The sequence below is a fragment of the Erpetoichthys calabaricus genome, chromosome 4, assembly GCF_900747795.2.
Source record: "Erpetoichthys calabaricus chromosome 4, fErpCal1.3, whole genome shotgun sequence".
Classification (NCBI taxonomy): Eukaryota; Metazoa; Chordata; class Cladistia; order Polypteriformes; family Polypteridae; genus Erpetoichthys; species Erpetoichthys calabaricus.
The window spans coordinates 272,220,049-272,247,241 of NC_041397.2; the positions used below are offsets into that span (position 1 = coordinate 272,220,049).

The following is a 27,193-nucleotide window of genomic DNA, read 5'->3' on the forward strand; positions in this document are numbered from 1 at the left end:
TATCTATTACAATATATATATATTTATACTAGGTGAGACATAAAAATAACTGGACTGGGCTTGGGGCTTTCCTGGAAAACCGTCTGGAGGTCGGCCGAACATGAATCTAAGAACTATATCCCCTCCTACACACCTTCTCAAACCACCGACCGGCTAGGTATATCCTGTGAATAGCCCAGTCAGTATCAGCACAACAGTCGCTACATGAGATGCCGCTATAATGTCAGGTGAAAAAATCGAACAGTGAATCAACATCAAATTTCTCGTGAAATTGAACCAAACAGCCACAGAAACTTATGAAATTATAAAAACAGTGCACGGTGATAACAGTTTGTCTCACACACAAGTTTTTGAGTGGCACAAATCTGGAAGACATTCAAGGCCCAGGTCGTCCACGTTTATTTTATCCAGGACACTCGCAAGTCCAGACACTCAGACTCCTCGCTCAGTCTCTCAAGCGTCCCGATCAGAGCCTCCATTGACTCCACAAAGAGCACAGCATTGTCAGCAAAGTCAAGATCTGTGAATCTTTCTTCACCAACAGATGCCCCACAGACGCTGGACCCCACGACCTTGCCCAATACCCAGTCCATACAAGCATTGAACAGAGTAGGAGCAAGAACACACCCCTGACGAACCCCAGAATTAACTGGGAAAAATGCAGAGGTCCTGCCTCCACTCTGCACAGCACTCACAGTACCAGTGCACAGGCCGGCCATGATATCCAGCAACCTCGAGGGGATCCTGCGAACTCTCAGGATGTCCCACAGGGCAGCTTGATCAACTGAGTCGAACGCTTTATGAAAATCGACAAAGGCTGCAAAGAAACTCTGCCGATATTTGTGTTTGCACTCCATGAGAACCCTCAGTGCCAGGATGCGGTTGATGGTAGACTTCTTAAACGTAAAACCAGAATTTTCCAGTCGCTGGTAGGTGAGCAAGTGATCACGGATCTTATTGAGGACAACCTTAGCAAGGATCTTACCCTGCACTGAGAGCAGTGTTATCCCCCTGTAGTTGTTGTAATCCAGGACAACACCTTTGCCTTTCCAGGTAGGGAAGACAAGTCCTATTTTCCAGTCAGTTGGGATGATGCCAGTCTCCCAAATGGAAGCAAAGATTGCTTGCAATGCCAGGATGACAGTATTACCACCAGCCTGGAGAGGTTCACCCCGGATACCACAGATCCCTGCAGCCTCCCCCCTCAGCTGGTTCACCACCTGTGCAATCTCAGTGAGATTAGGTGGTTCACAGCTAATTGGTGGATCAGCCTCAAGAACCGTGGACCCAGAGATATCCAATGTCCTAGCCGGAGGATCAGCTTTGAACAACTGCTCAAAGTAGCTAGCCCAGCAGGTCACAACTGCAGTGTCATCCATAAGGAACATTCCATTAGCCACCCTGACTGCGACTCTCCGAGGAACAGATTCAGATGTGTGTAATGCTTCGATTCCTCTGTAAGTAGGACATGGGTCGCTAGACCACAGATGGTGTGTCACTTGCTCAAAGATTCCTCTAACAAATGCCTCTTTATCTGCCCTCAGAACCCTTGCAGCCGTCCTTCTTGGTTCCCGGTACAGACCAGAGTTGCTACTGAACCGTGCACTGCGACTCCTCTCGATGATATCCAGGGTGCCCTTCGAGATAAAACACCTCCTTCTGGGAACACCGTGAACACCAACACAACCCTCAGCAATCTTTAGGTTCTTGTCATGGAAGGTCTCCCACATCCCATTAGGATCGACAGTCATACCCAAATCTGCAAGTTCCTCACACAAACCAAGTCCAGGCTCATTTTTCTGGTAGGTGGTAACCTACTGGACCTAAGCTGGATCCTAAGAGTAGCAACAACAAGTCTGTGGTCAGAATTCACAAACGGGGCACTTCTGTAGACCCTGCAGTTTTGCAATGACACAATGAATGCATTTCTATGTATTTATCTAAGATGAACAGTTAGTTAATCATTGAATGCAGAAACACAAATAATACAAAATGTGAATATCAATGAAATGCAGCTTGTTTTAATGGAGACACTAAATCCTTAAAAGCAGTGCATCACCTGATTATAGACTTTTTCAACTACAAGTAAAACAGGTCCATGTACGTAATGTAATACTATCAAGAGTGATGTGTCTGCATTTACTGTGAGAAATGTCACTTTTCTGGTTCCAAATTAGCCATCTTATCTGACACTGGGAGAAGTGTTCTTTCAGTATCATTGGAGCTTTGCATTAGCCCTATCAAGAATAGCGTGAGAAGGAGAGAGCAGCAAAGAGTAACGCTTAACCAATATGGAGTTTTGTGGCAATGGCATGCTGAGAGCTCATTCTGATATGGCACAGCAATAATGGTTTAAACGGAAATCAGAGACTAATCTGCTATCTGACATTTATAAAATCATGCATTGCATATAACATCTCCAGAGTTCAAGACTGGCAAAAGCTTGAACTGGAATTTGTTAGATTTGGAGTCTCTCTTTTTTATGAAATATTTATAAAGTGTAAATATTCAGAATATGATGCTACTGCAATGCCAATTGAGCAAAGGAGATGACTCGGAAACATTCTACCCTTTCACCAGGGACATTTTTGGTCAACTATTCTCATACATTGCTAACACCTCTACTCTATTTTACTCTACTATACTCACCCTCACAACAAATCATAACTAGGGAACTATTAACAAAAAACATAAAATTTCAACAATACTTTTTCTTCATTCACATGTGTAACACATGATTTTGAAATCTATCTAATAAATAGGGCATGATCACAGTAGTATAGGGCAGCATTTTAATAACCTGTTATGAAGACTGTGATGCTGATTGAGCAGTGAAAGGTTTTAGGAAGAAGGCTAAGGTTTCTGTTATTATGGAGCTATGTTAATTGATAGAAAATCAGAGAGTGAACGCATTTAAATAGCAGAGGCCTAAAGTTTTGATATTATACCGTGTCAGGACAGCGCTGGATATTTGGATTTTTAAGGAGGATTGAAGTCCTACACAACAAGCTCTTTATTCAAAACTGTCTTGTCCTAAAGAGATGTAATGTCTTACATCAATCAAATTACATGGACACTCTGTTTATCCAATGGCAGGCATCGATGTTGCCAAATCATCAAAAGGTGAGAGAGATGCCCATAGAGGGGCTATGTCAAACAAGAATATGCAAGTATATAAATAAGAAATTTATTAATCTAGCGGGCTATAGTGCCATTTTTTGTGCTTGATAAAAGTACTCAATGACACCATTGCCATTGGGTGAAATGACAAAATTGTAATGTGATTTTCTGTACACTCCTCCAAATAGAATAGAGTTTAAATTTTGAAAATGGGAACTGTAGTCCTTCAACTGTGGCAATGGACTGAATGAAGTAGTACTGTCTGCATCAAAAATAAATCAAGTAATGAAAAAATGACTAGAATGTCTTTCACAAGCTTGGCAATACTGCTCCAACTGAAAAAAACTTTACACCGCTGTAAGAGAAAAATGTACTTGAAACTGCATGCCTGTTTTTTGACATTTTTTGACATTTGTACCAGCACATTTTAGATTAGAAAATAAGATCATTTATGACATTTAACTTTGTGTTTCGTTCTCTTTTAACAGTTTTCAAATACAAAGTCTTATTTCTAATATGTTAAACTGTTTTGGGACTTTACATAATAATTCAGAGGTGTGTTTCAGGAGTATACCATTTATCTGAAGCTGATTGGTGAAAATTAAAATATAGTGAAATGCATTATGTAAATTAACCAACTGATAGAAGGATGCTTTCCGTTAGATTTCTTCAGTCTGCCATGTTACTCTGAAGAAGGTACACACATGGGGGCTTCACCTATAGGTACAACAAAATGGCGCCCATGTTTGCATTTTACATCTAACGATGTAATGATCTGACAGCTCAAGACTCTATTTTATTGAGTATTTTTTGCAACAGCCGCTTAGAATAGAAGTTGTAAACTACGACCTATACATTTTGGTAACACAAGATGTGTTGAATTTTCCTGTAATTGTTGACTTAACAGCTTAATTCTCCAGACGTTGCCAAAGCCAAGAGACTGATGTTTCCTCTAAATGCCTCAGTTTTTTCCAAACTAGTAAATATGGTCCTGGAATCAGTACTTTTCTTTACCAATATTTAGAAGGTCTGTGCTTATTATATATTACTCATTTGCCAGTCTATTAAAAAAGAAAAATTTTAATCCTGAATATGTGGCCATTTGCCAGGAAACAAACCAATTGTGCCCAAGCAGTTGTAGTGTTAGTTCATATAATCATAATTTACTTTATTTTGAACCTAATAGACTTACAGTTATCAAAATTGTTTACATTAACTGACAACTTTACACCTATTTCTTTATTGATTTGTCAGCTGAATCGTGTTTAAAGAAGATCTCATTTATCTAGATATGCGCTTAATTCAATTTTAATGCAATTGGGAGCTATTAACATCTGGTGAAATGTAAAACCAGCCCAGAACATGATACCAATCCATTGCAGGGCACACACAAACAAAACCAACACACATTCAAATTAGTCAACTTCATTCTAGCTTAATAGCCTTAACTGTACATTTTGAAAAGTAGGAAGAATGGTTCAAGTTAATGTTTCATTGTAGTGTTTTAGCATGTGAAGGTCATAGCTCTGAATATTAGAATCTTGAAGTATTTTCAAATGACGCATGCCACAAGCTCTTAGGACATTAATAGACATTTTCAGTTATATTGTCCTGGATATATATTGTATACTGTGAAATCTATAGTGCCAATTGTTTTCTGTACATGATATATACTACTATACTGTGGGAGATAGTGGTCATTACAAAATGTGTGATATAAAAATGACTAACTGACAGATTAAGTAGCATGATTTTTTATAATGCACCATGTAAATTCATTTCTAACATCCTCCAGCACCCCCTCACTGCATGTCTTTAACACCAGTGGTTTGTGGTAGTCAAAGACCACCAAAGAGGTTAGAGAGACTGTACAGCTGATTTTTTTTTATTTTTAATTTTTTTTTCTCTTTCCTGATGTCACTGCTTCATGGCACGCAACCTGAAAACAAAAATAATTTCATCATGCTGTGAATGTTTTGGTCCCCAGTTTTTCAAAATTTGTCTATTATTGTTTAATAAAAGTTCTACAACTTTTTACTTTTTGCAGATCCATTATTTATTCATTGATTTTCTGATTGCATTTTTTTCATTCTGGTGTTTGCAGTCTCTGAATGTGATCCCTGGCCTCTCCAAGAACCTTTAATCACACTTTTTTATTCATTCAGACCCCAGCAAACGAAAGTTATCAATTTGCAAACACTAGGGACGTGGGGGCTCTACCCTCTGCACTGCTATGCTGGCCTGTTGTAAATTATCAATCCATCATCTAACCTGCTTAGTGCAGTTCAGGGTTCGGAGACCTGAGCCCATCCTGATAGTATCAGGTACAAAGCAGCAGCCAAGGCTGGATGGAGCATTAATGTTCAATAGTGCTACACTATTCTGAATTTATAAAAGTATATTAAGCGCAGAGCTTACGCTTACCCAGTGGCCCTCATTATTACACATTTTATAACTGACTGAAATGCAAAGAAAAATTTGTACTATATAGTCTTTCACAAAAAAAGAAAACTAAGAATAAAGGTGTTTAAGTGCAATAAGTTAATGTTATTTTTCAGGTACCACAGATAAATCTTAAAGCATTACAAGCTGTTCTTCCTCACCAAAGTTTTGTAGCTTTAATTGATGCCCCACTTAATCTCTACTGTTTAGCTAATATCTGTCACCCTCTAAAAGGTTATTTTTGGAATTTGATGTAGGTCTGGTGTTCTTTCGCGTGATTAGAATAAATGCAGAATAACTCTATAGCTGGTTTTAAAATATTCCATAAAATGTATTGCATTTTAGAAACAGTGAGTAATGGGAAAAAAAGAATGCTAATTATGGACACTATTTCCACAGTTAAGACTAAAATACAGCATTGCTTCATTTTACTGCAGGGACTCCATCACTGTAAATGTACTGCTCAAATCTGACATATTCTTTACAGTTTATTAGTTCATTTTATTTTTTTAAAATACCCCAATCTACCCTTATTAATTAAAAGAGAATCACTCCCTGTGATTTAATAAAGAGGAAAAGATCTGTATTAAACAGGACTATGAAAATGAATGATCACTTCAGTGTAGGTCAGAGTGATAAGAGCATTAGCGTAAAGGAGTTACACGGTATTAAAAACACAACCTCAAGTGACAATCCAGTCCATACCTTAAAACCATATAATCTGGTGTGCTGGTGCAATAAAGTTGTTACAGGTAATAGGATCACTCATTAAATCCTGTTTAACTGAGAGTCCTGCATTTTAGGAACAGAGTCATTTTATTTACTGAGTTTCCATTCCAATTATGTATTCTACATATGTGTTACAGGTAAAGCCAGAAAATTGTATAAACTTAGCATTACCCGGGTAAAGCTTGCATTATCTGGCAGATCTGGGTAAGCAGCTGAAATAACATATGAGTTTCGAGCTTTACCCAGGTAATGCTTGGTTAATCCAGTTTCTGGCTTTACTCGTAACATAAGGCAAAACAGCTTTCTAAGCATTCTTAAGAGCAAGGTAACTTGGACTGTTTATTTTTAAATAAATATTTAAAAATAAATAAATAATGCAAGCAAATCCCCCAGGACTGCATATGGATAATTTGAATTTCTCCATGGGATTGATAACGTTTATCTAATCTAATCTAAAGGCTTTCAAATTAAGCATTTATGTACACAAATAATTAAAATGAAAGAAAATGTAATGTGGTTTTCCTCCCATATTCCAAAGACAATTAATTATTCTAGTATTAGTGACTGTGCCTTGCAATAGTCTGCTTCCACATCCTGCGTTCTGCTTGGTGCTTCCTAAAATAAGATTAACTAGGGGTAAATAGGTTTGTTAAATGGATGGATGTATTAAAACAATTATAATTGTAAATAGGGGTTATTGAACCTATTATACACACAGAAAGATTAATTTGTACAATATGCCTCTTATGGAATCTCAGTCAGCTGAAATATTTTAGTGAACTACATTGCATGTACATTTAAAAATTTCTCTCCCAAACACTGACACGCATTAATGGGTACATTTTCCATTCAACATGCATTTAATACAATTGAAATATATATTTTAATAGAGTTAATAAGACAACTTATTCAAAAATCAATATAATTTGGTCCATAAACTGCTTCTATGCAAATTATATTTTGGTGATGCTACAGTTTTTACAATACAATACATTGACTGTACTGTACTATAATACAGAATGAAACACATTAATTTATATAATATTTATTATGTACAGAAATAAAAGTAGAGTAAAATTATTAGGAAATTGAATCATGAACAACCTCAATAGAATTTAATTTAAAATTAAACACATTGGGTCAACTGAACTCAATAAGCTGTATAGACAGACTGATTGGTATCGGGGTCACTAAATGCCTCTGTGCACTTCGACCTTAAAAAATGTAGATGTGAGTGTGTTTGTGGGTGTTCATTTCTTTCTCGTCATCATTAGGCATTTAATCTGGTATGGTAAAAAAGATGACATCTATCTTCAATTACAAAGTGCTTTGACTTTGTGTGTGGGAATGTGAGCATACATTTGTGTGTGCTCTCTGTGATTGTGTATATGTACTGTATATTTAAATAGATTATGCATCTCAAACATTACTTGTGCCAAAAATTTGGAAAATAATAGGCTTAGTCCCATGACTAAACAAAGCAGAATGCAGAAACCCCAATTAAATTAAACAATTTCTATGGCAGTCAATATTGGACATAGGTCAAAAACTTTAGGTGGGGTATGAGAATACGTTTTGGTCCAAAAACTATAGCCTGTGAACAATGCAAATATGATACAATTTGTTTGAAGCAGATCTGGCAGTTTTTTCAGAAGTTATCATTCTGCATAGGTCTCGGCATTTAGGGTGGATATCTTGGAAAACACTTTTTCTAAAATGTTCTGTCTTTGCTGGAATGTTGTCTTCCAGAGGTGCTACACAAAATGTAAAAACAACACATCATGTTACGACAAAAGTTATAATTTTAAGATGTGAAAATCAATTTCAATTTCCAACACATATACAAAGACACACATACAGACAAAATGCTGAAATTAACTTTTCTTGATGTTTAGAACATCATAGAATCTGAATCTGAACTTAACTTGATGGTGAATATTTGACCCTATGACCAATGGATGTAAAAAAAATGGAAACAACCATCACAATCTCACACTTGACAGCAATAGTGTCCTTCAGCTTATTTGTTTAATCAAAAATTGAATTCAATAGTTGCATTTAGCTTTTTTTTTGTTTCTTTAATATAATCTTTGAATTCAATAGATACTTTAATGTAAAAGAAGCTTGAATCTCAAGGGCATGTAAAAATTGCATGTAATTCTAGCCTTGATAAGACTATTTAAATAGAGTGGAAATACTGTACTGTATCTCCTTCTGCAATTATGTACAGCAGGGGTGTCAAACTAGGCGCAGCATTTTCTGAAGGTTTCTTTCCAGCCACTTTCTTCTATTACTCATTCCAGTTGACTCCTTTTGCTTATCTTGATCTGCTTTTTCAGACTCGGAAACCTAATTGTTTCTTTTTTGCCTTAACTAGCAGCTGAGCAATAATGAGATTCGGTCTTAAAATTGTCACAAAAAATGTTTTTTACTCAGCAACACTATACACCTTTGTTCACAAAGAATAAACTTTGAGTTATGTAAAGGTTCCAAAAAAGTAGTCATAGAAAAAAAATTAAATCTAGCAGGGAATAGTAAGAGAATTTTAAAAATGAAAAAGACACTGAAAATATTTTTCATTAATCCAATTTGACAATTATTAGCTTTAATTAAACAGTGCAGTTTGAAAATAAACACTCAGAGCAAAATCACACAATTAACATTTAAAGATTAAGAATGAATTAATAAATATGGAAAACAAAATAATATTAACAATAAAAATAGGGGACTTACACCCTGTATGTAAGCAATGAGACACACATAGTGGTGTTACTCCAGTTTAAATATTACATCTCAATAATTTTCAGGCCAGTAGCAATTTTGAAGCAGATGTTTGCTTCCAGTCATGGCTTAAAAGTAAAATTTTTCATTTTCATTCTCCGAATACTTTTCATCCTTTGAATACTATTGTGTTTTCTCTGATTTTGACTTTAGTTTATGCTTTCTAGATGATGCTTACTCTCAAGATTTATTTGATGATCACTTTAGTGTGACTACTTGCTTTTGGGTAAAACTCCTACATTATTGCTATTTTCCTTCTGTTCCGTGACTCTGTCTTTTTCAGTGTTGTATAGGAAGAACAAAATTCCATGTGGTAACTTCCATCATCTTTGAACTAAGAGAAGTCTACTGGATCTACTTATACTGGGAAGCTTAAATGAAGGTAAAGCATATTCATGCAAGGTAAAATGAAAATTAAGAGGTAAGTCTATTTAGTTCATTTATAATTTTACAATATTAGTAATACCACTGTTGCATAGAAAAATGTACATTTATAAACAGAGAGAGATGGAAAAATAAATTGATTTATGCCACCATTGAATGTGGTAATATAAAAAACATAAATTGACAGACATTCTCGAAGATAAATTACCTTTTAGAACATTAGAACAAAGATGACCAGGCCATTCAGCCCAACAAAGCTCACCAATTCTGTACATTTAATTCTTCCAAAATAACAGCAAGTAAAGTTTTGATAGTCCCTAACATTGTACTGTATACCACACTACTTGGTAGCTTATTCCCAGTGTTTATGGTTCTCTGCATAAAGAAAAACTTCCTAACGTTTTTGTGAAATTTACCCTTAACAAGTTTCCAACTGTGTCCCCGTGTTCTTGATGAACTCATTTTAAAATAACAGTCTTGATCCACTGTACTAATTCCCTTCATAATTTTAAACACTTCAATCATGTCACCTTTTAATCTTTTTTTACTTAAACTGTAAAGGCTCAGCTCTTTTAATCTATCCTCATAATTCATCGCCTGTTGCCCTGGAATGAACCTAGTTGCTCTTCTCTGGACTTTTTCTAGTGCTGTTATGTCCTTTTCGCGGAGCCTCTGTGCACATGATTGTTTTCAATTTAAATAAGCATCAACCATGTTCATGCTTCCTTCATTTCAGTATGTGTTGTGCAAGACAAGCAAAATTCAATTAGGAGTAATGTGAAAAAATGCAAGAAAATATTTATAACAAAAAAAGAGCCAGGGTTTTCAAAACCAGTTTGGGTACAGCTGATACTAGTGCATAGTGGAAAATAGTCAGCTATTAATGATCAAGCAAGAATTGCTTTGGTTATTTCAAGTGTGGGTTGTCATTTTAAAACTTTTATAACCTTGATTCAACTCTTTTTAGTAACAATACTAGAAAAATGTACATTTACAATTTACATTTTATAATGACACACTAATATTTCAATCAGTAAATGAGTAACCATCTTGAATTTGAGCATGAAAGAAATGATTTCATTGCTAAATCACCACAACCCTGATCAAAAACAAGTCACACACTAAAAATAAATAAAACAATTAATAATGTCCTGTCACAGTATGATGATCTGAAGCTTTCAGTCACATCCATCACTGCACCCCAAATAACAAACTGCATAGAAAGCATGAATCATTATCCTACATTATTATAAACATAATACAAGTATATTTTCTCTAGGCAAACTGCTGTTTCCATTCATTAGAAACTTAATAAAAGTGTTTGCCAGCTCAGTTTGTTTAGCTGAGAATCGCTAACCAGACAAATGTTTTTCCGAGCACACTATCACATTAATTTTAGTCTCTTTGTCTAATCTACAGTATAGGAATTTTGCAGTATTTTGCATCCTAACACTGGGCTCCCTTTTCAATCATTTTCAGTTGAGCATCCACCTGTAATATATGCATAAATCCTCTACTACACATGCACTGTCCCATACATATGTATGTATTGCCAAAAAACTGTCATGAATATTTCAGACAGCATGAGTTACAGGACTGTGTAAATGTTGGGTATTGAGTAGTAAATTGTCAAAATAGCAGGTGCGTGTGCCGCTCTGAGACAAGTTTGGGACCTGGACCCTTTAAAAAATCCGGCAGGTTTTAGCAAATACAAAATGCATATTAAGCACCAAGGCATTCTCTAGAATTACTCTTTGTTTTACCTCCACCTCTTATTCCATTAAACGATTCTAATCTATGCTTTATAAGACCAACATTTTCCCGTGTTTTCAGTAATTTCCAGCTGGGAAGTAAAAGTCACAGATGTGGTGTTAGTTATAGTAGAGGTGGAGATGATGATTTTCTTAGAAGTAAAGATTCTGTGAGAGGACCTTAAAGGGAAAGCAAAGAAGTTACCCTTTCTGAAGAGGCATTTATTTGTTAACAAAAGTCTTAAAATTTTACATACAGCAGGGCCTCAGTACTAGCATGAGTCACGGAGAGGCTCTCGGTGGTCTTGCGTAACTATGTACTGTATATGTTTATATATATATATATATATATATATATATATATATATATATATATATATATATATATATTTGTAATATATATGTAAATGTTAAGCATGCATCCAGATATTTTCAGGGAAATATACTGTAACTACATTCATTGTCAGAGTATCTAAGAGCTTTTCTCTAAAACAACTGGTTCAAAACAGGAACTAGGACTAATTTTGGTCCATGTTCCTCAAGAACATGGCGAAAATTACATATCATTGTCACCAACATTCCTATTGAATACACTATAGACCATGCTGCATGATTTAAACGTGGATTTTCAATTGTTTGGTTTCATTAGTAATATTTTAAATGTAGATTCAGAAAAGCAGCATTATGTTACATAAAAAAAATATTTTGGTGATAACAGACACTAAACTCAGCATTCCTTTTTCATGTACCATTTTCAAATTATTATTAAGTCTACATTTAAAGATCCACAAGGTGCTATTTCCAACTATGGTTTTTTTCATTTGTATCTTATGTTCTCGATAAACAGTAACACCTGCACATTCATTTACAATCCCCCATAATAAGCTCCCTTTGTCTGTCTAGGTGTTTCTCTCACGTTTCTAATGAAGTGACACATTAGTGATATTTGCTTGTATGTGCATAAGAGTAAGACCTGCTATGGACTGGTGCCCATTCCTGGCTTGTACTCAGTTCTTCTGGAATAGACCCTGACCCCCAATGAGTATGAATTGGATGAAGTGTTGTATGAGATGTTACGATTGCTTGTTTAACACATCTGCACTGGATGTGTTTCTTTATGTATATAATGGCACATAAAGGTATACCTCCCTTCTATTAATGGGAATTTGTCTAATATGTAATATTTGACCAAATATATTCTTTCAGGGCCCATGTAATGTATATGGTGTATAAATCCTGAGTAATTTTCTTCCCACAGTCCAGCAGGCATGAATTTATTGATGAACTCGCAATGCTATTATGTGCTTGGTGTTTGTGTGTGTTCATCCTGCGATGGAGTAGCAACCTTTCCAAGGTTTGCTCCTGCCTTGCACCCTATACTAGCTGGGATGAGCTCTGCCACCCCCATGACCCTGCGCTAATTGGGCTAGAAAATGAAATGACTCCTAGTAGATATGTAATTGTAAAATGTTTCTTTAATATAGATCTGTCTAGATTGCCAAAGTCTTTTTCATTAATAGTTAATATAGATGACCAAAATAAACAGCCAAGGGACTTGTTTATCAGGATTTTTACTACTCATTAAAATGTTCCAGAATCATAATTGGAAAAATAATGTGGACACAATTTATTACTTTCTTCAAAATTGGGTCATTCGACGTATGAAGTAATTACTAATGACCATATACTTCTTTTCTAATTGACTTGTATTGATTTTTCAGTAAACAAAAAAAAGACATAACAAATTTCTGATTTTTATTTTTCTGGTTTTTTTTTGTGTAATGCTTATTTATTCCAATCTATTATTACATTGTGATCAATCACAAATAGTCACAATTCAGATACAATTTTTGTCGAATTTCAAGGTGCATCATTAATATGATAGCAACACTGTATACTGTAGCATAAACAAGGAACTAACCTGAGAGCTTATCTTTGGATTATATTTAAGCAAACATTATTGCCACATATAGAAGTCATCTACAAGGCACCAGTCCTGAAAATGCTAAAGTATCCACTTTGACTCTTGGACACGTCTACATTTCAACAGAAACATGCATAATTTGTCACATTCTTTACTATTCTTGATTAACAAAAAATATATATATTAATATAACTTGCTCATAGTTAGTTACACTCACTCCACTTTGACTGACCTTAAATGCACCATCATCCCCCTTGCTAAAAAAAGCCCACCACCTGCCTGAATGATTACAGGCTAGTAGCATTCACACCAATCATCATGAAGTGTTTTGAGAGAGTGGTGCTGGCCCACATTCAGAGCAGCATACTGGACACACTGGACCCCCTGCTGTATGCCTACCGGCCCAACAGGTCCACCTCAGATGCCATTGCAGCCGCACTACATTATTCCCTCTTCCATCTGGAGAACAAAGACTCCTACACCAGGATGCTCTTTGTTGACTTCAGCTCCGCCTTTAACACGGTTATCCCCCATAAACTCACTCATAAACTGTCTGCACTTGGCCTGCACCCCACCCTCTGTGACTGGCTCCTAGACTTTCTGACTGGCAGGCCCCAGTCTGTCAGGATTGGTGATAGGATTTCAGCCACCATTATCACAAATACAGGCACCCTACAGGGATGCGTCCTCAGCCCCATCCTCTACACCCTGTTCACCCATGACTGTGTCGCCTCCCACAAAGATAACATCATCCTAAAGTTCGCAGATGACACCACAGAGATAGGACGCATCACTGGTGGGGATGAGGTGGCTTACAGGAGGGAGGTGGACAGTCTGGAGTCATGGTGTGAGGACAACAGCCACACCCTTAACACAGACAAGATGAAGGAGATGATAGCGTACATGAGGAAGGAGAGGAGACCTTATTGGCCACTGTTTATCCGAGGGCTTGAAGTGGAGAGGTTGAGCTGCATTAAATACCTGGACATCTACATCAGTGAGGACCTCACTTGGACACTTAACACCACACAGCTGGTCAAAAGGGCTCAACAGTGGCTATACTTTATGAGGAGGTTGAGGAAGTTTGATATGTTGACTAAGATCCTCGGCAACTTTTACAGCTGCATTGTTGAGAGCATCTTGACCAGCTGCATCACTGTGTGGTACGGCAACACTACTGCACATTACACTTTATATTTCTATTCTGTTTTTATACTTTATGCTGCCTCTGTTACTTATTATATATCTCCTACTTATTATTTATGTTTATCTTTATACTTTGGTTTTGTCATTTGGTGTGGACAGCAAAGAAAGAATTTCATTGTACAGGGAAACGTGTTTCCTTACTGTGCACATGACAAAAAACTTTAAACTTTTGATATGTAGAATTATTTTACATAGTGGTATTTGGAGGCAGTAGAAGAGACTGTTAACAGATTTAATAAGATAGTCAGGTAAGGAAACTCTGTTTTGGGACAGCAAAGGGTGTTGGCTAAGCTGCTGGGTGCTCAGTGCCTCATCAATAATACCTCACACTATCTGCATCTGGACAAGACTTTGGAGATCCTATAGCACACAGCTAATTCATTCACAATTCTTCTAATTGATACACTCAAACTGTAGTCACCGATATAAATGTATGACACTTCTCTGTAGGAATTATCTTTTATTTATCTATAAAATATGTCAATATATATGCTAATAAAACAAAACTCAATGAGATGCATTATTTACATCCTTCCATTTTTTGATCCCACTTTCTCCATTATGGGATCATGGGGGTTTACTTTACATTGAATTCAGTGTTACAGTAATCCCTCGCTATATCGCGCTTCGCCTTTCGCGGCTTCACTCCATCGCGGATTTTATATGTAAGCATATTTAAATATATATCGCGGATTTTTTGCTGGTTCGCGGGGTCATTTCATTTCTGGTACATGCTTCCTCAGTTGGTTTGCCCAGTTGATTTCATACAAGGGACGTTATTGGTAGATGGCTAAGAAGCTACCCAACTTACTTTTCTTTCTCTCTCTCTTGCGCTGACTCTCTCTGATCCTGACTTTGGGGGTGTGAGCAGGGGGGCTGTTCGCACACCTAGACTATACCGACGCTCGTCTAAAAATGCTGAAAGATTATCTTCACGTTGCTACCTGCTGTGTGCAGCTGCTTCGTGAAGCGACATGCTGCAAAGTGCTTCGCATACTTAAAAGCTCAAAGGGCACGTATTGATTTTTCTCTGTCTCTCTCTGTCTCTCTCTCCCTGCTCCTGACGGAGGGGGTGTGAGCTGCCACCTTCAACAGCTTTGTGCCGCGGTGTTTCGCATACTTAAAAGTCAAACAGCCCTATTGATTTGTTTGCTTTCCTCTCTGTTTCCTTTGAAGAGGAAGATATGTTTGCATTCTTTTAATTGTGAGACTGAACTGTCATCTCTGTCTTGTCATGGAGCACAGTTTAAACTTTTGAAAAAGAGACAAATGTTTGTTTGCAGTGTTTGAATAACGTTCCTGTCTCTCTGCAACCTCCTGTGTTTCTGCGCAAATCTGTGACCCAAGCATGACAATATAAAAATAACCATATAAACATATGGTTTCTACTTCGCGGATTTTCTTATTTCGCGGGTGGCTCTGGAACGCAACCCCCGCGATGGAGGAGGGATTACTTTCAAATCATGTAAAGAGAAAACAAACTGCACTTGCAATTTCATAGTTTTAGATAGCAGAATTGTTATAAGGATATAGAAGATAATGTGAAGAATGCTTAATGATTTTAGGGCCTGAACTTAAATTGTCATTTATTATGTTGTATCAAATTGAAAGCCATCTGTATATCTTTATTTTTCTTTCCAATGACCCTGTCCTGCATGTCTTAGGATGCGGGTGATCGACCAGATTACACAGTGAAAACACATTTTAGACACGGGCAGAATGTGATAGTTTTTCGGAGACAGCAACAGGGTGAGGATTTGAAACCAGTTTCCTGGTGCAGTGAGGTTGCAGCACTAAGCACTGTGCCTGTATATAACTATACACAGTATATACAGTATGGTATGTCTCAAAAAACAAATAAACATTGACCTACTCAAGGTGGAATCGGAAATGGATGGCCATGTCAGCATACATCCAAAAGATGACTTTAATCACAATTAAATATTCAGAAGTCATAACATCAGGCACTGTCATCCCAGCAGATTCTGTAATGTGAACACTACTTAGAAGCTAATTGCAGTCATTAGCTACATCTGCCATAGGCTCACTAAATGCCATTACATTTACAGCTGAACAGACCTTTTCTGAATTCTTCTCTTTTACAGTTAGATATGTTTTTGATACACCCTGTTTATAAATCTTTAAAAAGTCTCTGGTTTTAAAAGATGGATTGAGAAATTACCAATATTTTTAACATTCTAGGATTAAATGATTTATAGAAATTTCCAGAACATTTGACAAATCTGTATATTATTAATCTTTATACCAAAATGAAATTCAATCTGGAAAGACATAAAAGGGAGGAGCCACTTAAAACTACAGAGAGCCTGGGTCTGAGTTTCAGGAAATGAAAGTTTGATGATTAATAATGAAGTCCATTATAGATATGAAAGAATTGCAACAATGAACTTGCAGAGCTCTTTTTGTGAGTATCAACCCATTTCATGTGCAGGGATATAATTAGCATACAATTACAGTAAACACTATACCTGAAGTAGGAAAAAATCAACTTGGAAATAAAAAGAAATAACCACAAACTCAGAGAACTTGACAGAAGAAACAAACAGAAATATCAACTATATCAACAAATCCGTTTCAATGAAGCTGCCATTTTCTAAGTGCGTTTGTAGACTGCTTCTGACAAATTGGCCTTTGATTAAGTAGAATTATTTAAATATCATGGAACTGCTTTAAATGATCAATTATGATACACACATAGCATAATACAAAATGTGGCAGTGCAAAATAAAACCAGGATGAACAGAAGACTCTAACATTTGTTCCTCTTTTCTTCTTTTATAAATGGAAAATGAAGGTACACTTATTTAAACAAAAGCCAATGAGTCACGACAGCTACACCAATAATATGAGAATACCAATAAAGCTTTTTTGTAAAGAAAAGGAAGTCAACAGTCTACCCACATATATTATCTACTGTAACTGTGGAATTATTTGCATTCACATGTTCCATGAAAAATATTATTTACTACTTTAAATATTCTCGTGATAATCTACATTTTAATCGTGTGTATTTCTGAAACATTCAGTGAAAAATGTCTTCATTGTGGGTGAAAGCTGGTGCCTTTACATTCTTTCCTTTAGTATATAGATTGTGATAATTCCTACAAAAACTTTTTATTTTTTCCGACAAGCCAAAAATATTTCTTTGTGGTTACTCAGTAATCGGAGTCTATACAAACACTGCCTTATTCACCCAAAGGATGAGCCGCATAACACATGACTCCTCATCAGACAGCTAAATGTGTCTGAATGATACAACATCTGCAAAAGTAACTTCAGCTTCTGTTACATTAGTCCCGCAGCTTCCATTTTTCAAAATTAAAGGATGCGACTGGAAACAAAGTGACATGATGGCAGATGTTTCTAAAACTCAAGGCTCTCATGGCAAATGAAAAACTTCAATAGACACTCAAAAATTCAGTATTTTGTCTTTCCCTAGAAGGACTTGGCACACTTCACTCTATTAGAACGTCACACTGGAAACAGCTGCCAGGAATCCCTGAGTCTGATTCTGAAGAGGACGTCATTCAGTAAGTCCTGGTTGCCTGAGTGGAGCACTCTCTGTTCTGAAGAACCACTGTGAATTTTGCTATCTTAGCATGAAAGAAAAGTTTCTTAAGTTTCTCCCATCCCCGTTTTGGATATGGATAAAAGTGGGAGCTATCAAGCACACAAAAATAATTTTGCTTAAAGTCCTTATAGCTGCACAGAACCCAGTATAATGATAACATCTACAAACAACATAATGTTCTCCAACCACTTAGTCAAATATAGACCTGAACAGAGTGCCAGTCCATTGCAGGCTCCACTTGTATATACCTACACTCACGCTGAGTGAATACGGAATATGACCAATCGACGGGACACCTGGTCGCAAAACCCACACAGACACAATGAGGTGAAGGATTAAAACCCAGGGTGCTGGGACCATTTGCCAGCTGAAGCAAAAACCTACCACACACATATATACTAATATATTTAATACCTACATTGATATATTTTATAGTACTAGAGTTTTGTACTGTGTTAGCCATTATGGATGTAATAAGAAGTCAAGCAAAATGACACATTTTATTAACTAACTAAAAAGATTACAATATGCAAGCTTTTGAGGCAACTCGGGCCCCTTCTTCAGGCAAGATGATATATATATGTTTTCATACACACATTATATAACTGATATATGTAAACATCATATATCAACATGAAAGGTCAGATAGCAAGACTATACTGGAATCTGGGACTTTGTTTCAAGACAGACTTTTATCTGCTATGCAAAACACTAAATATTCCTGACAAAACATTAATGCATAATATATTTAGTATTAAGCAATTAAGTGCATTTTATATTAATTGGAAAACACAGCAAATCGGTGCAAAAAAACTCTGGCATATCAAAGTGTTTTCATAAATCATATGACATTTGTCATCGGTATTATTATATTATTTTCCATTAAAAAACTGAGGTTTATGCTGCTGTTTTTCAACCACACTAAAGCAAAAATGTAGTCGCTACAAAGTAAAATATTTCTTTGGTGTCTGGGAACCCATCTTTCAAGACTTACCTTTAAATGCAACAAAAAAACTTTAATGTTATTGGTAACACATAATACATGAAGCATAAAGTAAGTAAGGGAATGTTAAATTAAACCAATATTACAAAAAAATCAGTTTAAAACCATGTGGCATTTGTCATCAGTAGTATTGTATTTTTTACTATTTAAAAAACTAGGTTCAACCATTTGTTTTTCAGCCACACTAAAGAACAATTTAACAACTGCAAAGAAAAGATTTCCTTAAGAATCCAGTAACATATTTCTATCATAAGGCACAAGTGTTTATTTGCATTATTTTTTTGCAGGATCTATGTATGTGTGTATGCATGTACTGTATATGTGTATGTACAGTGAGCCTTGTTCTTCCCTACCCTCTAGTTTTACACACAGAAATACAACATACAAATCAATAGAAAGGAAAAGTAGCCTAGCCATAACGTATAGTGTTTACAAAGTTCAACCAAGTGTTTATTTTTCATTTTATTTGAATTTGCAAGTGCAGAGCACTTTGCACTTTAACAAAATTGGTACTTCTAATTTTGAGAAAAGCACATAAAATAATTCAAAAAATGTTTCTATATTTACATTGTCTGTTAATCTGACTAGCAATACTTTCTTTTAGCACCTAAATACAAATAATATAAGTACATTTTTGCTTGAGTAAAAGAAAGAATTTCAGAATTAACATTGGAATGTTATGACTATTTTTAAAATATAGTTTATCATTCCATTATAGGTTCATCCAGTATCTAATAATTAAAAAGTGTATTTAAACAAAAGTCACAAAAACCTCATTTTGATCAAAAGAAATATGGCAAGTTGTATTTCTAGAAAATATTTATTATAAGTAAAGCAACCTTTATTTCCACCTTCTGTTTTTTAAAAATGTATTCAAATTACATGCATGTTGCAATGGAAATATGTGTCCTTAAACTTTCTTTGTCATTTTGAATACAGATTACCTTACCTGTTCGTGAAGCGAAAGTCAGAGAAACAAGCAAAGTACAAATAAAGCAGAATCCTGTGAAAGTTGTCATTCTTCATTGGTGAAGTGCTGCCTGCTCTTTGTCAAAATTAATTTGGTGGGATTATGTGCTTTCTTTTTCACCAGAGGAGCTCTTATTTTAGGTCTTTACGAGTGCAACTTCTGGAAGCAGCATGTTCATTTTTTTTCTTTCAGATAACATACTATGACACTCATTTCCTGCCATGTGTATAAGTGTGACCACAATACGCACGTGGTGTTTAGTTGGTGGCACAAAAAAGGGAATAAAGGCGGCTTGCGAAGTAGTGAGGATCGTTAATAAGAATAACAAAAAAGTTCTTGGAATAGTACATTTTTTTCACATGAAAAAATCTTATATAATCTAAAAGTATTAAAATAGTGAGTTATCTCTCTTCTGAGATGCATCATTGAGTGGAAACACTGCACCATTGTGAGTGAGCGAAATTGTTAGATCAAAGACCCTTAGAAGTTTCTCTCTTTTAGTTGCAATTTGAGATCTGTTTCTCTTCCTATGACAATTTGCTATATATAAATTGGGAGAAAGCGAATGCACAGAATTGCTTTTGCCTGTGTCAAGTTGTAGTAGGTTGCAGTCTAGTGGTTAAACAGTTGGACATTAAACTAAACAGCTGATGGTCTATTCTCGGTAACTCTAAAGAAGTCATATTATCTGCTGGCAATTATATTGTAAAAAATATGCCCAGTGTTGAAATCATTTTTTAAACTGGGAAAATGTACTACTTAACTGATTACGTTGATCTGATAATGAAATGATATTCATTAAAAAATTGTAGGTACAATGAAAATTAAAAATGTTTTTGGAAAGGCCAAGCACTGCTGCTCTAAGCAACAGGCATTGTACCTTCCATACTGTCAGAGAAGCAGAACTTTTCAGGAAGGAGAAGAACTTTTGAAAATTGACCTTTACAATGATGCTTTATTCCTTTCTGTGCTGAAACAGTCTGTTATGCTAAAATGGATTGTTACTTGGCTACTGAAAATTGTACTTTGTTAATGCTTTTGTGTTTGCTTAACACTTACATGATAATTAAATAGAATGTGTAATAAGCTCTGCTTTATTGTGAGTCTAAGGTATTGCTTGGCTATGCATGTTTGTGTTGATCAGAGATAAGAGTGCGGTTTAAATCAGATGTATAATGCAAAAGTGCTAAACTAAAACATATATAGTTTTAAAAGCTCTTTCTAAGTTATACGAACATGCCATACTGTTCGTAAGTTATACAAATAAGCTGGGTTTTTGGCTCCCATCTATGATATCAGAAACGTGAGCTAAAGTAGCTTATTTTGTAAATATGAGTTTAGTTTTATAAACTTTAGATAATGGCAATGAGCTTTACAAGATCAGTAAAAGAACTGAATCAAAGCAAAAAATGGACCACCTGGAAAGACTAAACATCCGACACTACCTGGTTGTTTGGTTTTCCAACTTTATTTTGCTACTGTTTATAGTAATATCTATTTGAGTAAGGCATATTCACTACCTTTTAATCACTGGGAGCTGAGAACCAAGTGCCTTTCTCAATTATGTCAATTGGGATTAAAGTCAATTTTTCCAATTTATAATCATAACAACTTTTTTTGCTTTATTATTTTTCTTTTTTGGCTACATAAACCTAAATTAAAACCTTGTGGTAGTAACTAATTGCAGTAATTAGTTGAACAAAATAAGTTGTCACATTAGATAATGACATAGTTCTAAAAAGGACTTAGAGGACCTTTATGGAATGCAAACAACTAAGCCAACACTGAGCCCATATAATGCCAAGCAGGGAAAAAAGCACACAAAGGACTTAATTATTATAACAGAAAGTACACACGTAAAGGATAATATGAGAGGTAACAAAAAAGGCAAAATAAACAAGGAAAATGCACAATTTATTGTCCTCTGAACATGGCCGAAGAATATTTGTACCTTAGTCTACAAGGTAGGTTGTCCAGTGCACTTTTCATCTAAAAGCACCAAAAGAAGAACTCCTTTTGTACTACTCTTGTACACCCCACTATCTTCCTTCTTAGAGTTGAGCCCTTGTCTCTAAAGTTCTTCTTTACTGCAGGCTCATTACAGTGGTGTGAAAATGGCCCCAAACAGAGACCATGCAGGGACCATATTTGCCATTTAGAAACCCTACAGCCACATGTTCCCCACCTGACATTTAAAGTGGAAAGATCCTCAGGTAGTCTGCCATTCCCAATGGTCATTTGGGATCAGAATGAAATTAAATGGTTTCCCATGATGCCCTCAACTGGAATGAGTGACTACCAACATCGTCCCCCAGTGATCTCTATTCAGTTATAAACCCCAAGAGTATTTGAGTATCAGGCTCCAACTACTGTCATATGGACAAGGCTTATTCTTGGTTCTAGCATGATACAGCTCTGATACTATCATTAAGTGTGCAAATGACACAATGGTGGTAGGTGTCGTCACCAATGGGTTAAGTCAGTTTACAGATATACAACGATTAGCAGACTGGTGCATGTAACAATCTGTGTCATATTTTAGACAAGACAAAAGCGATTATTGCTGACTTCAGGAAGGCCTATGCTGTCTACACCCCACTGCATATTGAGTGTTCTGCATTGGAATTGGTTCATGGTGTGCACCTGTCAGCAGACCTTCTTGATCAATTAACACCACGTCCATAGCCAAAATTCATTTGTTAGCTGAAGAAGGCAAGCTTAAACAAATGCCCCCTATTCTAAACATATTCTACCGGGACACCATTGACAGCAATCTGACCCCCTGCATCACTGCCTGGCCTGGGAAATGCAGTGTCTCTGACTGTAAGGGCGTCCAATAGATAGTGCACACAGCAGAAAATATCATTGGGACCTCTGTACCCTCCCTTCATAATGCTATATAGGCTTTGCAGATGCAACACTTTATAAAGATGTCTTTAATGAAGGGTACACTCTCTTTGTTCCAGTCCCATCTGGCAGAAGGCATTGTAGCATCCTAATCAGTTCTGCCTGGTTTTACAACAACTTCTACCTCTTAGCTATCTGGACTCTGAACTTTGAGCTGCCCCCCTGGCCTCATATCTACTTCTAGTAGCTTATTTACATGAAGTACATTTGTTACACTTGTTACCACTGATAAGTTGTTGCTTTTATTTATTACTGTCTATTTCAAACTATTACTGTCTATTCTTTTACCAATTATTTATTTATATATAGTATTGTATAGTATTTTACCAATCTTGAGCTAGTCCTGTGTTTATCTATATGTTTCAACGTGTCCTAAGGAATATTATTTTGTGCCACTGTATGCTGCAATACTGTGTGTGGATGGTATGAAAATAAAGACATTTGACTAGGCTTGACTTGAAATAGACATTATTCCAATGCCAGAACTCATTGTTCTTCTAACACTTGGACTTTGATTTGTCCATTTGCTACTTATTATCAACCTCTACTCGATATTATATTGTTTGCTACCTATCTTATTCTTAAACAGGGGAAACATTATTCTATTTTAAATTAAAACATCTGATTGCAGATTAGTTTGGCAGTGGTGGAGCTAGTAGACTGAGCAGATGCAATTACACATTGCACTAAGTAATAATTCTTACATAAGGAGGTCAAGAGCTGGGGAGTTGACAGGGTATAAATGGAACCATAGTGGCAATAAGGCCATATCTGGGTCAGGAAAAGAGTTGAGTCATTTTGAAGTGTGCCCCCACACTGATTTGAGAGGTGTGTCAAGATGTCACAAGATTCCTTTAAATTAAGGCTGATACAGAGGCTTAGTATCTCCCTGCCATTTTACATCCTCTGCTTTTTCTCTGTCTGTTTCATTTATGCAGAGAGCATCCAGGATCAAAGACCATTCTGGACCACGTCGGACAACAACATAATAAGACAGAGGGCCTCCTGGTAACCTATTATCAGATTATATTATTTTACCAAGAGTTGCTATACCCTGTTATTTTGGGTGTAATTTTACAGTGCCAGTTAATCCTGACAGTGTGGTAAGAGCATGAGATTTGGGGGCATTCTCTTATGGTCTACGTAATAAAGAGTATACAGGGGAGAAAAGGATCACCTTAGGACCCTACCACAACAAAACAAAAATGCAAGCAGATTTTGTTACATTTTTGCCTTACTGTCAAGAATATTTCATAAGGTCACATTGTGTTATAATATTTTTTTGTGTATTTTGTGTGCTTAAGGTGCCTAAAGCTCCTGTTGTTAGGAATGCAGAAGGGCACAGCTGTAGAACAATGTTAATATTACTTGTTGTGAGCATATATAGAAGTAAAATGCTATATTTTAATTCTGCACTCTTTCTTTATCATGTGTCTTAAAAAAAACTGAAAAGACCTTAAATAATCAGTGTTATCATCACTGCTCTTTTCCAAAAGGCCCTATCTCTTTTTTTACTGTTCTTGGCTCATGACTATTTAGCATCCACAATCCATTTTAATTTCTTTACATCATTTGCGCATCTGTTCCCTTCTCACTCTCATCATGCACTAAGTGATCTTGTATTTTATATTTACACTTTTAATAATGGAAATGTGAATACATTGTAGAGCACTGGGAGCTTGAAGAATTGTGTATTTTAAAATAAATTGGTTGATGCTAACCTACCTTCAGGTTCTCGTATCACCAGACATCCTCTTAAAGTGTGATCATTTAATTTCACGACAGTGATATTGAAAAACTTTATATTGGCTGTTCATTACATTTATGGCTTATCCACTCTTTTTAATTGCTATTAAACTGCTTGCTTTTCACCTTTCTGAATCTCTGAATATCCTTTCTGAATTTCCCTGTCTGTGGGGCACAGTATGTTGCCCTTCACATTGCCACCTTAAATATCCTTCATTTGCCTTAATTTTTGTCTAACTTATGTGACATTTAATCAATTGTAATATTTAAACTCTAAATTGGTATGGATTACTTAAGCTTCATGTTCATTTGGTAATGTTATAATGGTCTGCAGTGAGGTTCTTTAGAAGAGTGAAATAACATAAATACAGCATTTATGGGAATAAAAAATCAGCATGCACATTTTTGCATGACTTGCAGAAATAATTTACTAAATATAGAATAGAAATATGAAATACACAGTTAACCGTTTCTATGTAAGCAGCATGTGTAAAAGCTAAATCTTCAAAAGGCTGGCCGAAGAGGAAGAAAACCTTTTAAAACATTAAATTTAAACCAATACTGCGAGTTCAGTGACCTTGTGGACTGGGGGAAGAAGCTGTCCCTGCAGTGGGTGAAGCGTGTGGCGAGGCTCTGGTAACGCTTTCTAGAAGGCAGAAGGCAGAAGTGAAAACTGCAGGTTAGTTGGGTTGACTAAATTCACCCTAGTGTGTGTTTGTGTTCACCTGGCAATAGACTAGGACCCTGTTCAGAAGTTGTTCCTACCTTATACCCTATACTGGCTGTGGTAGGATCCATCCCACCATAACCCTACTCAGGAATAAGTGGGCTTAGAAAATGGAATGCTATGTTATGGTTTCATATTTCATGTCCACTCTACAAGTAAAGACAGCAAGTAAAGAAACAAAAATTGTCACTTTCTGGCTACACTAATTACTAAACCAATGCATTCTATTTTTGATCTTGCAGACATAACTGGCTATGAATACTTTTTTTGATTTGCAAGGTTTTATAAGATGGAAAGTGGTTGTAACCTTTAATCTAAAATTGGCTGTTTTAGCTATTCTTCTTCTAAGCTCAAAACGGTCTGCAAATGTTTCTGTTTTGCAAAATGGAACAAAAAAAGGCATATATGAAACTTCAGAGGCATTATCAATATTAACACAACCGACTTCCTGTGCTGCCGAGCTGAGCACACAGGACATGTGGCAGACTGTTTTTTTTTTTCCTTCACTCTAGTGAAAGTTTTGGATGTTTGCAAAAGTAAGAGACTCCTGTGTAAAATTATCATTGTGTAGCAACTGCATGAGTCTAAATCAAATTTTATATTCTCAATATCATAATAGTCAAAGGTAAAAAAGTATTACATTCTGATTAGGTTGTAAATATCAGCACTTAAATACTGATGCAGAGTTTCAAAAAATGCAGCATGCATAAGAAATTGAAACTAAACTTTAAAAAAATACAAATGTGCTGCAGACAATGCTTGTTTTAGAGATAATATGATCATTTCCCATATTTTAACAACATTTTTGAAGTCACCTTTGCACTTTATATATCTCTCCAACAAAAAAAAAAAAAAAAACAGGTACAAAAACTATGTATTGGTGGGAGCTTTTAGTATCGAGTAAATCTTCAGCCCTGGCAATGCAAGTTCTTGTGTGGGGTGGCTTGCAGCTACTTGGGTGTCCTGTAACACTTCCAGCTAAGCTTTATGCAACCAAGAAATGGTTTGAAGAGGATGTGTGGAGTGTAACTGTAGTTGGCTTCCCAGGATATTCCCCAAATGAACTCTTAGAGGCAGACCTGCGAATGCGCCAGTTGGTGGTGTCAGGTTTACAATCATCCATTCAAACATTGTCTTCTTAAAAAATAACATATTTCAATGTGGAATAACTGCATTTAACAAAAAGTAGAGTTACCTAGGTATTGTAGACATCGGTATTCCCATCACCCATTGCTTCAGGAATAATGTTCCTTGACATGTTAATCCATTTAAAAACTGTCCTAAGTCATTCGTAACAACATAAAATTAGCGTAAAAGGATCCTTATAGTCATTTTCCTGCAGGAAGAAGTGGAATTCATTATTGAAAATGAATGCAAGTCAGACCAAGCTGTTTGAGCCTGAAAATAATACAGAGGCACATGATGAAGGTAAACACAAATGATAAACAAGCAAGTTTCAATTCACAAACAGTTTGGCACAAACTGACACTAACGTTCATTTCGCCAGCGATTTCACAATTGCAAAATTTCGAAACTAACTAAAAAGTTTTTGCGGTTTTAAAATACTGAACCATAACGATTTATTCGCTCTTCCGTGCTTACCTGTTTACTTTTCGGCGGCTGAGTAAAGCCTGTAACCTGTACCACGCTGGTAAAATCAGTTCTATTTATGCCTCTCATTCACATCAATGCAGAGGACTTGCACGTTGCGTTTTTAAAAATTCATTATACCAAAACGTACCACCTTACCCCATGAATATCAGTATACAAAATATTGTTGCTGCCAAAGCTCACACCATTACCAAGCAATTGCCTTATCCTAGTGGAGGATATGCACAGTTCCTTCCAGTGATTTGTTTTCAGTAGAGATCTTTATTTAATTACTAGATGACAGGCAGACACACATGGAAT

The 27,193-nt window shown here is 36.0% G+C and overlaps 1 protein-coding gene across 2 annotated transcripts in view; it reads right to left on the minus strand.

Moving 5' to 3' along the window:
• si:ch211-214p13.9 (cell surface glycoprotein CD200 receptor 1-A) overlaps positions 1–20,080 on the minus strand; it is a 78,667-nt gene extending 58,587 nt beyond the window's left edge. For both annotated transcript variants that reach the window (XM_028800806.2, XM_028800805.2), the window contains exon 1: positions 19,882–20,080. In XM_028800806.2, coding sequence (XP_028656639.1) covers positions 19,882–19,951 — 70 coding nt within the window. In that variant the 5' untranslated portion in view covers positions 19,952–20,080. The remainder of the gene's footprint in view (positions 1–19,881) is intronic.
• Positions 20,081–27,193: the final 7,113 nt, after the last annotated feature.